At 46.5% G+C, this 11,661-nt stretch overlaps 1 protein-coding gene across 3 annotated transcripts in view; it reads right to left on the reverse strand.

Moving 5' to 3' along the window:
* Nucleotides 1-743: 743 nt before the first annotated feature.
* FAT3 (FAT atypical cadherin 3) overlaps nucleotides 744-11,661 on the reverse strand; it is an 801,654-nt gene continuing 790,736 nt past the window's right edge. Inside the window, exons 25-28 of one of the 3 annotated variants that reach the window (XM_070782588.1) lie at nucleotides 8,299-8,412; nucleotides 4,419-4,478; nucleotides 3,640-3,675; nucleotides 744-2,983 (exon numbers count right to left, since the gene is read on the reverse strand). In XM_070782588.1, the coding sequence (XP_070638689.1) occupies nucleotides 2,361-2,983; nucleotides 3,640-3,675; nucleotides 4,419-4,478; nucleotides 8,299-8,412 (833 nt within the window). In that variant the 3' untranslated portion in view covers nucleotides 744-2,360. The remainder of the gene's footprint in view (nucleotides 2,984-3,639; nucleotides 3,676-4,418; nucleotides 4,479-8,298; nucleotides 8,413-11,661) is intronic. The other 2 variants (XM_070782589.1, XM_070782590.1) reach the window with 2 other exon arrangements.

Consider the following 11,661-nt stretch of genomic DNA (forward strand, 5'->3'; position numbering starts at 1 on the left):
ATCAAAACATAACACACTTGTCTGGGATACATTTAGCTGCAGAGCTACTCTGCAGAAAACCAGGGGAAGATATCCTGAAGAAAGAGGTATTTTATACAGTTCAGAGCCAAGAGTGGGCACAATTTTCTTGGGTGACTTCACAACAGCATTAGGATCTATTTATTACTTCATTACTGGGTTCCGAGGGCACTCTGCCTGGAGGGTATGCTGTGCAAGCAGGAGTGACTCATCGGCATTAATCTCCTTCTAATATTTCCTGGGGCAAGAAATGAATTGTTGGTTTTACTTTGATTGTTTTTTATGCCACTGCATCATAGAAAGTGTAGCAGCGATTCTATTCTAGACCATTAGTCTGTCATTTTCTCTGTGATTCTTGCAAATGGGTTTCTTACATAAGGAACATACCAAAGATTTCATTCTCCCAAGCAGCCTTAGTGAAATTCATTTATTTCAAGACCACAGTGCAGATAATGTTTCCATGAGTAGGTCTGACTAAGAGATAGGAAGAGGAGAAAAGCTGAAAAATCTGTGAAGTGTATGAGTGTACAGTTTACTCAGGAAGCTTGAGAATGAATAGGAATTTTTGTTTGTTTGTTTTAACCACAAACTTGTGGAAACATTGACTCCTATAAAGAAGTGGACTGAACATGAGTGAAACAACTGAAAAATACATCTGAGTGGATGAGACACACCAACGCCGTATGTCACCAGAAACTGTGGACACAGAGATTCGCTCATATGCAGAGAGTGCAAATACGCATTTATTTAACCGTGGCCTCTGTGCACGTGCCCATGAGCCGACTGATGCAAAAGAGAAAAGTTCCTCAGCTCATCACCTTTAAGCTTCGAGTTACTGTATTCCCAGTCAGATGATTCTCCTGGCAATTTTGGAAACTCAAGGTCAAAGCCCGAATGTCGGAAGAGAGGAGAACCAAAGGGCAGGGGGTAATGAAACTTTATACTTTTTTCAAATAAGAGTTTAGTTCTGAAAAATTATAACAAAATACTGTTTTGTCTTCTTCCTTAAAAAAGCTCAGTTTTGCTTCAAGTTAATATAAACGGCAATACCAAAATAAAGTTAACTGAATCGGAAAAAAATATGGCATTTGGTGTTTCTCTAATATCATCAAGATCAGAGAAATCGGAAGGTTGGCCTTGCTGGCAGGATTTTTAACACAGGTTGTATCCTAAAACCTTCCTGTCACTTTTCCTCAAGAGCAGCCTTACTGAGTGCAAGCACATATCTGTACATAGGCCCAGACACACACACTATTATAATTTATACACAGTAACTAATCTTTCTTCTCCTTTTTTTAAAAAACAAAATTGCATCTATAGTGATGATGCTACCAATTTAAAACACACACCTTTTATCTGCATTATCAAGAACTGTGATTATCTAGCTGAAAACTTTGGAAGTATTAAATTTTTTTCCCTTGAATTTGTGAATTCTGCTTAAATCTCTCAATATCTCTCATTCTAGGGAACAATGTACTAAAATATTCCTTTTTTTTGTCTCTTTATTTCCTGATTCTCAGAACAAAGGCCAATTTCTGCCTCAATGTTAAAACTGTAGTTACAGTCAAGAATATTTACTGGAAAACACAAAGACTGATAATCACATTCTTTCCAATGTTTGCACAATATTAACTTTCCCCTCAACTTACAAAATGGGACCCAGATATCTCAAGTATTCCTCTTCATTGATATCTTTCTCAATGATCATAAAATATAACTATATTATTTTGGATGCTTAACACAAACAAACAAACAAAAATAACTGAGCATACTAAACATGTTACCCAAACCTAACTTTATAGCTGAAAATTGGGTAGCTTATTTAAAAAAAATAAAAAGTTGATTTGAAAGGCTTCAGCCCATTTTCTTATTTAATAATGGTCGTTCCTCTTTTCTTTTGCCTAAGAGACTAACTTTCCCAACAGTCATAACTACTATTTTCACTTCCCCCCATTGGCTCAAAATTACATGCAACAAAGCCTCTTGGCTTGCTGCCAGTTATTAATACTGCAAGGACCAGACCGACGCTGTAACACTTCCCAGGGCACAAGACTGCACAAAGCAGACAGACGGGCTGTCTAACGTCACGGCTGAGCTTGATTCCCCCTTGAAAACCTCGGTGCACCTCTGGGTCATGTAGGCAGGCACGTGCTGCCCGGACGATGGTTCACCTCTCAGAAACAATTTCTGAGCCTTTCCTTTTCACCCAAGCGGAGTCGAGCTTGCTCGTGACAGTACGGGGAAGGAGTTTCCAGCTGAAAATACCACGTTGTTTGCTGTGCGGAGCTGCGAGCCGAGCCGGTCTCTGCGCGTTGTGCCAGCCCGCGGGCTCGATGCCGCCTCTACACCTGGGTCTGCTGCTGGGTCTCCAGAAAGGGAATGTGGAGGCTGGCGAGGCTGAGTTCCCCGACGCTCTCATAGTCACTCACGGCCACTTCGGAGTCGTCGAAGCCGCAGCTGGCCGACACGTCGGAGGACGAGGGGCCCCGGGAGTTGTGCAAGGAGAGGGCCACGCCATCTGCGGGGCCCGCCGTGGCCTCCGCGCCCGGGTTCACGCTCACAGCAAAAGTACTGAACTCGCCGGCGGCGGGCGGGCCCCCCACGTCCGTCTCGTGGGGGAAGGGGTGGGGAGGGAGGTACTGGCTGGGGTGGAACTGCGGCCGCCTCCGGCAGCCCGGGCTCAGCGTGCCGGCCAGCGAGCCGGGCCGCGCGGGCGGCAGCCCGTCGTACTGGTCCGCGAAGTCCTCGGGCAGTGGCGGTGGCAGCGGGTCCTGCCCCAGGAAGTCATCGTCGTGCGGCGGCGGGTACTCGCTGTCCACGTCGTATCCCCCCAGGTAGTAGTCGCTCTCCAGCCCCCGTGCACTGCCCGGTGGCGCCGCGCCCTCCTGGCTCTCATAGGTGGGCACCTCTTCTATGTCGGACAGGCGGGCCCCAGGCATCCAGTCGGACGTGTCCCAGTGGTAGGCTGTGAGAGGGAAGCCAGGGCAGTTAGTTTCCTCCAGGGCGGCGCTGGGCACAGGGCGCAGAAAGCCGTGGGCAGGGGACCTGGCATGCAACTTTCAATGCCCAGGAGACAGCTAAGAAGCCAGGCACAGCCCCATGCTTTTTATAGGGCCCTTCTCAGGCCCAGCCGTGCTCTTGCCCTGGGGGTACAGGCAGCGGCAGCTCTGAGGAGGACACCTGATTGTTGCCGCGTCTCCCACTCAGCCTTGGTGAGCAAGGGCACGCTGTGGAAACACAGTTCTAGAAGGCTCTCCCCTCCACGCCCTCTTTCTAGCTGTAGGCTAAGTGCAGAGCCAGGCTGGCAACATGCTCTAAGAGGCAAGATGCACCAGCCTTCCTGTGGACAGCAGGAGGGCGGGAGATACCCGTGCAAATGAATGAATGACTGGGGAAGGGAGAGGCTTGGGGAGGGAGATGTGAGCAGGGCTTTCACCCCTAGTGCTGAGCACACAAGACACCTGGAACATGCAAAAGTCAGGGCACACGAGACACCTGGAACATGCAAAAATCAGGTCAAAGACACTCAGAAACGATGGAGGGAGACGGACAGGTTAAGAGCAAACTCAGAAATTTCTAATGCATAAGGAACATCTGGTGCTGGGGGCGTGGCAGTGTCACCTCGGTTGAAGTTCTGTCCTTGATCCATGACAGACACTGTTTAAATACAAAGGGAGAAGTGAAACTGACAGTCCAAGGCATGTGAAGAGGGTACAACAGGACGTTTTAAATGACTTTTAACAATGCTCCTATTCCTCCCTGTTGTTATTTACAAAACAAACAAACAAAAAAACCCATCTATAGCAGGCCCTAGAAGTTTTAAATCACTAATGAAAGTTACTTGATTGAAATCAATCCCCATAATATTGTAGCTTTGAATGATTTCTTAAATATCCCTAGCTCATGGTAGGTGCTCAATCATGTTGAACGTAAGAATGAACTTAGTATTAATCTGGACTTCAACTAAGTGGATATTCTTCTCTGGGAAGAGATTTTGTAAAAAGAGTATCTCACATATTGAAAAAATTATGAACTGGATTTTTTTTCAAAACTGTAAAATTCACTCTAATTCAGACAGAGACATTCAGTGTCTCATTTGAAACCACCTTTTTACTGTTGCCAGCTGATTAAAATCACCCTTAGTTCATAAAATAAAGAAGCTACAAGGATGTATTATACAGCCCAGGGAATATAGCCAATATTTTATAATAACTATAAATGGAGTATAACTTTCAAAAAGTATTAATCACTATGTTGTACATCTGAAACATATATAATACTGTACAATTATACTTGAAAAAAATAAAATAAAATCATCCCTTTTTTGAAGTAACAAGGAAGCAGTATTTCCTAAAAAGGTAGTTGCCCAAAGAAATGCTACGGAAGAAAACAGTAAATACCTTCATTCTCTATAGTGTCAACTACATTGTTGACAAGCTGAATGACAGTCACTATGGATGCTTGTGGCCAGGAAAGACGACAGGAGGGAGGAGAAGGACAGTCTCAGGTTAGTTACGTCTTCTGAATATACACTCTTAACAACAGCACAACAACAACAAAGGAACTGCCCGCAAATGCCCAGAGCTTCCCACAGTCCACCGACTGGACTACAGCGGACACTCTTATCCCCTGGGGTTCTCGGAGGAAGGGAAACAGCAGCATATCTAAAGGCATGGTCGGCAGGAATTGCCACGCCATAAATTCACACCTCGTGGCCCAGGGAAATCAATCTAGGAAGGCAGAGGCTCATAAGCTCGTGCTAATTTCTCATTAGTAACTCCCAAAGGCTCCGAGGAATATCGCACTATTCCCAGGGATAATTACTTGCTGGTCAGCCGCGCTACTCCGAGCCAAATGCCAGTCATGGACGATGACCTTTGCAGGACTGATGGTTTCACCCTCAGATGGCACCAACGGCAACCTGGGACGACCCGAGGCCCGGCTCCCACCCGCCAAGTGTAGATGGGAGCTTGGCCTCTGAAATAGTCAGAAAATGGGGAGGAGATTTCTGTGCCCACCTGGGTCGCCTTAGCATCTGATACCAGAAGTTTTTGGCGAGGTGATCAGGCTTAAACCAATGGGTAGAAGGCTAAGTCAAAGATCTCTTTTCGTAAACATCATATTACTCTTGAAAACATATGGCTTATGTTTTCAATCAATATCTTTTGATATTGATTTCTAACATAATTCCACAGTGATTAAGAGAACAGACTCTGTATGATTTCAATACCTTTAGACCATCAAATTTTTGTACCTTGTTTTATGTCCCTGGATATATTCCAGTGTCTCCTAGTTTATAGTCCATGGGAACTTGAATAGAATTTGTATCCTACTATTATGCAGGTCAGGAAGCAACAGTTAGAACTGGACATGGAACAACAGACTGGTTCCAAATAGGAAAAGGAGTACGTCAAGGCTGTATACTGTCATCCTGCTTATTTAACTTCTATGCAGAGTACATTATGAGAAACGCTGGGCTGGAAGAAGCACAAGCTGGAATCAAGATTGCCGGGAGAAATATCAATAACCTCAGATATCCAGAAGACACCACCCTTATGGCAGAAAGTGAAGAGGAACTAAAAAGCCTCTTGATGAAAGTGAAAGTGGAGAGTGAAAAGTTGGCTTAAAGCTCAACATTCAGAAAACGAAGATCATGGCATCTGGTCCCATCACTTCATGGAAAATAGATGGGGAAACAGTGGAAACAGTGTCAGACTTTATCTTTTTGGGGGCTCCAAAATCATTGCAGATGGTGACTGCAGCCATGAAATTAAAAGACGCTTACTGCTTGGAAGAAAAAATATGACCAACCTAGATAGCATGTTGAAAAGCAGAGACATTACTTTGCCAACAAAGGTCCGTCTAGTCAAGGCTATGGTTTTTCCAGTGGTCATGTGTGGATGTGAGAGTTGGACTGTGAAGAAAGCTGAGCACCGAAGAATTGATGCTTTTGAACTGTGGTTTTGGAGAAGACTCTTGAGAGTCCCTTGGACTGCAAGGAGATCCAACCAGTCCATTCTAAAGGAGATCAGCCCTGGGATTTCTTTGGAAGGAATGATGCTAAAGCTGACCCTCCAGTACTTTGGCCACCTCATGCGAAGAGTTGACTCATTGGAAAAGACTCTGATGTTGGGAGGGATTGGGGGCAGGAGGAGAAGGGGATGACAGAGGATGAGATGGCTGGATGGCATCACTGACTCAATGGACGTGAGTCTGAATGAACTCTGGGAGTTGGTGATGGATAGGGAGGCCTGGTGTGCTTCGATTCATGGGATCGCAAAGAGTCGGACATGACTGAGTGACTGAACTGAACTGAATTGTGTGAAAATTGTATAAATCTTAATTGTATTGAATTTGTTCATGTGCTTTTCAGGTCTACTTTGTATGTGTGTGTTAGTCGCTCAGTTATGTCTGACTCTTTGAGACCCTGTGGACTGTAGCCCGCCAGGCTCCTCTGTTCATGGAATGCTCCAGGCAAGAATACTGGAGTGGGTTGCCATCACCTACTCCAGGGGTTCTTCCCAACCCAGGGATCCAACCCAGGTCTCCTTCACTGCAGGCAGATTCTTTACCATCCAAGCTACCAAGGTCCACTGTATCCTTCTACTTTTCAGTATATTCATTCTATTAACTTTTGAGAGTTTGATATTGAAACTCCAACTAAAAATCTTAATTTACTTAAAAAAATTGTAATATATAGTGAAATTATCGGCAATTTTGTTCTGTCTTTTCTAAGTCTCCTATAAATGTGTTATCATACTTTCATAATTTAAAAAACAAGAATGAGGAAAAAAACAACACTAATTGGAAGAAGATTCCTAACACTTTAGGAAGCCTGCTGGAATGGACCAGCCTAGAATGCTAAGCATGAAAGCCCAAGTATGTCATGGAGCAGAGACTGTGAAAGTAGTCAACCGGACATCGTCACTGGAATTGCTGTCCGGAGATGGAAACACTATGTTCTTGGGTGCCTCTAGATGAAACAAACAAGAGACAGCTCTTCTTCTGGTAGGGCTGAAGAAGTGGGTAAACACCAAAGCAACCAGATCTGGAGACCTGCCTCTGACCTTCTGATATAGGCTGGAGGAAGTCTGCTGTCAGCGTGGCTTGTTGCCCAATGGTTTCTACACCTCTCAGGAGGGCCAGGGATTTGGGAGGGAAGTGGGAGGGATTGAGGGTAGTGATGGGGAAAGCAGACTATTTTACTTCCGTGATTGATGTTATAGTCTTGGGGCTCCCCTGTTTCTATCTTTACCTGTGGGATGGGAGTCGGGGGACAGCAAAGACTGTGTTGTTTTCATTTTGTACTTCATGGTACAGAATGCCCAGTGTTGGAGGCAGCGCTCAAGAGAGACTCTGCAAGGGTTTAGGGTTGAATGATGCCATACATTAATACATATTCCATTTTTACCAGTTGTTGACAAATGGGAAAACGGCATAAGGTATAGACTAGGATAAGGTTGCCTGTCTATTGATGACTACTGGAAATTATTCTTGGTTCATCACCATGTGGTAAATTCTCACTGTTTCATGACCATTTCTGCTCCCCTCCCCTTCCTGGGGGGATCAACCCAGTCTCCAAGCCTGGTTCCTCAGGTCAGAAGACCGAGTCCAGAATTAACACCCTCTCCGTAAGCAGGGGCTCGTAGGCAGTGGAGGCGGTGGCTGTGGAGTCAGTGGGGCTCATGAGCCACATGGGACGGGATGCACCATTTTGGGTGCATGTTAATGTTTCAAAGGAGCGGATGTATCATGTCTACTAGAGTCTCCAAAAGCTCACGACCCCACACGATCATAAGGGGTTCTCAGCTGAATGAAGGCACTGCCTCTCTGGGAAGCAGGTTCTACTGGAAGGAGGTCTTGCCTCTGAACGAATTTCTAATGATGCGGAGGTTGGATGTAGAGTGAAGAGTGAAGACATCATCAAGAGTTAAAAAAGGAAGTAAATCACAGTTTGCTAGAGAGTATTCTTTGGGAGAAGGTGGTTCCATCATGACCCAAATCAAAGAGGACACATTGCTGGAGGTCTGGGGGAGCCTCCTCTCCTTCTGCGCCTGCTCACAGCTGGGGCAGCTCCATGAGAGCTTTGCTTTTTCTGTGAAAACACCCAACAGTGGTGTTTTCCAAAAACACCAAAGTTCACCAAAAAGCTGTGAGCATGGGCAGAAGTCCAAGATCAGGTCAGGAAACGAAACAGGTCCCATCACCCTCCCCTCAGCCAGCGGCTGCCAGCACAGGAAACACCATCCTCCAGGGGAAACAAATCCCGGGACTTCTTACCATTGTCGTCGCCCGAATCCGACTGGAAGGAACTCAGGGACTGAACTTCCGAGTTGCTGCCTTTATTACTGCCTGCAAAGCAGGTCACTTCTCCCGGGTCATCAACCCCTTTGTCTTCGCGGACAGCCAGAGAGAAAGCAGAAATGACACTGGTTACCTTGTGCATTTTTCCAGCCCCGTCCCTTGCCAGAGTTCACTCCTTGGGGCGCTTTCATCTGCTTACAGAAAAGAATTTAGCCACACAGTAGAAAATTGATTGTGCCATCGGGGGCAAAGGTCTGTCAATCAAGAGATTTACATTATGGATTCGAAACCCTTAACCCGTGGCAAATGAGCTTCCAAATAGCTGACAGCCAAAAGTCACTGCTCTGTCTTCAAAGGGGAGAGACTGAGTGAGGAGTGAAGGGACGATGGAGTGGGCTGGGTTTTGCCCTTCAGAGTTAATTTAAATCATTTGCATGGACCGACGTGGTGTCAACACCAGGTTAAGTGAGATTATTTTTAAAATAGGGGTATAAATATTTTATAGGCAAGAATATCATTACAGGTCTCCAAACTTCATCTCTGGGGAGTGAGTGAAGTTTTCCATGTCACCTTCTAGAGGGCAGCATCACACCACTTTTTGGGAATGGCAGCACGCGGCACTCTGGCAGGAGGGCAGTCGGGGGTGTGGACGTGCTGTTAGCCACACACTTACCCTTTCTTTGCCGCACAAAGACAGCCTGCACACACACACACCAACAGACACCCACACAGCCACACACGCACACTACAGGGCTACTGTCTTATTTGATGGACTAAGGAAGCAATGGAAAACAACCCGTATCTCCAAGTTGTTAAGAGAAAAATGAATTAGTCACCCAGAGACTGTCTGGCCAGCTAGCGCTGCCTTGCTTAACAAAGGAGGAAATGTATTCCATAGAAACTCAACAATACTTTAGGGGGCCACTTGAGTTTTGGCCTGAGGTGGAGTCTGGAAATAAAGCTGTCACGTTCCGAAGTAGGGGGAGGGAACTGATCAGCAGGAAAACTTCCAATCGTTACAGAGTGTGACGGCACCAAGAGAGGGGCCTCGTGCTTCAGGAATGGTTGTTCTTCTCTATGACTAGAGGGATCACCGTTTCTTCCACGCGGGGTGGTGGTGGGCGCGGGCACTGCAGCGTGGCCTCTGCCACCGGATGCTGGAGCCACAGCAAGACAATCAGTTGATAAACAGCTGATCTAAGTGGAGAGAGACACCAGGGAGAAATTCACCTGTCAGCAGCCACACCACAGAAAACAAGACGTGCCTTGGAAAAGCACAAAGTGGGCACCGGGCTCAGCCGTGAGCACAGCTGATGGGAGGGAGGAGATGCCAGGTGCCCCACGCTGGTGAACACAGTGCTGGGCAGAGACTCCTCTCTGCACTCCTCCACTTATTTAAGCCCCCACTTTTCATTGCTAAGTAAAAGGAGGCTTTCCATTAACCAGAGGATTTAGCAAGGCTGCAGTGAAGTCTAACTCTACAGATAATTTGAGAGGGAATATATTTATGGGTAAAATCCAAGGGCGGCTGCTGCTGCTGCTGCTAAGTCGCGTCAGTCGTGTCCGACTCTGTGAGGCCCCATAGATGGCAGCCCACCAAGTTCCCCTGTCCCTGGGATTCTCCAGGCAAGAACACTGGAGTGGGTTGCCATTTAAAGTGAAGTTGCATGTGCAAATCACTATATCAGCTACAATAAAAGAACACAAAGATGGATTAATTTCTAACTATCAGGAAACTTTCAGTCTAGTAAGTTACGTTCAACATGCATATGAGTAAATATATTGTTAAATGAAAAAAATAAAAAATAAAATGAAGTTGCTCAGTCATGTCCAACTCTTAGCGACCCCATGGACTGCAGCCTACCAGACTCCTCCATCCATGGGATTCTCCAGGCAAGAGTACTGGAGTGGGGTGCCATTGCCTTCTTCCAAGGGCAGCTACTTGAAGTATAAGTGTGTCTCCTTAACGGTGGACTCAGCAGTGGGGGTGCACTAGATTGGCATGTGTAGAGGTTCTCTGCCATCATCAGCAGACCCTCCCTCTCCTGTGCCTCTTCCTCCTCCCTGTAAAAGTTCCAGGAGTAGTCTTGGTAAAAGAACCTGATGCACCAGGTTCAAATCCTATCCCTCCCTTTCCTAGTTACTGCTCATGAAGTGAAGTGAAAGTCGCTCAGTTGTGTCTGACTCTTTGCGACCCCATGGACTATACAGTCCATGGAATTCCCCAGGCCAGAATACTGCAGTGGGTAGCCTTTCCCTTTTCCAGGGGATCTTCCTGACCCAGGAATCGAACCCAGGTCTCCCACATTGCAGGTGGATTCTTTACCAGCTGAGCCACCAGGGAAGCCCAAGAATACTGGAGTGGGTACCTATCCCTTCTCTAGAGGGTCTTTTCAACCCAGGAATCAAACGCAGGCAAGTTATTTCACTCATCCCTCCTCCAGCTGGCACCCACGTGGGGCAGTGTGGGATTTAAGGAAACGATTCAGCACACAGCAGTGGTGGCTTCGCTGCCTCTGTTTTCTCATTAAATCTCTTCATCCTTAACCCTTGCACACTGGACTCTGTCTTGAAGACTCACTGAAACATTCTTGAGATCACTAAGAAACATCCAGGTGGTAAGCATAGTACATCTATTTTTTTCTGTGTAAGACTGTGTCCTCCTGGATGGTTTAATGGGACTGAACCCTGCTGACCTTATGGATACCCTTAACTTCTGCTCGCCGCCCTTTCTGCTTTTCCGGCTGTCTCTTTGTGGCCGGTGTGTGTTTCCCTTCCTGGCCCTAGCCCCTGCCTACCTAGCACATTCAGGCATTTGCAAGTGGCCCAGATTGAGCATACTCTTTGCTCCTGCTCCCTTGGTGAACTCACACTCTCAGAGATTCAATTATCTTGAGTGTAGTTGGCATCCAAACTTCTAGCCTTGCCTTCCTCCTAAACAACAGAGCCAGACACCCCTCAGGAGACCCCTTCTGTGTCCCCTGCACTAACTGAGCTGCTTCCTGTTTCTAGAAGGCCCTCTCAGACAGTTTCCTCTCAAATCTTCAGTTGAGTTCAGTCGCTCAGTCGTGTCTGACTCTTTGCGATCCCATGGACTGCAGCACGCCAGGCTTTTTTGTCCATCACCAACTCCCGGAGCTTACTCAAACTTATGTCCATCGAGTTGGTGATGCCACCCAAGCATCTCATCCTCTGTCATCCCCTTCTCCTCCTGCCTTCAGTCTTTCCTACCATCTTGTAATAGGTTATTCAGTTGAGTTCAGTTGCTCAGTCATGTCCAACTCTTTGAGACCCCATGAATCATAGCACGCCAGGCCTCCCTGTCTATCACCAACTCCC

Source organism: Bos indicus, chromosome 29 (genome assembly GCF_029378745.1).
Source record: "Bos indicus isolate NIAB-ARS_2022 breed Sahiwal x Tharparkar chromosome 29, NIAB-ARS_B.indTharparkar_mat_pri_1.0, whole genome shotgun sequence".
Taxonomy (NCBI): Eukaryota; Metazoa; Chordata; class Mammalia; order Artiodactyla; family Bovidae; genus Bos; species Bos indicus.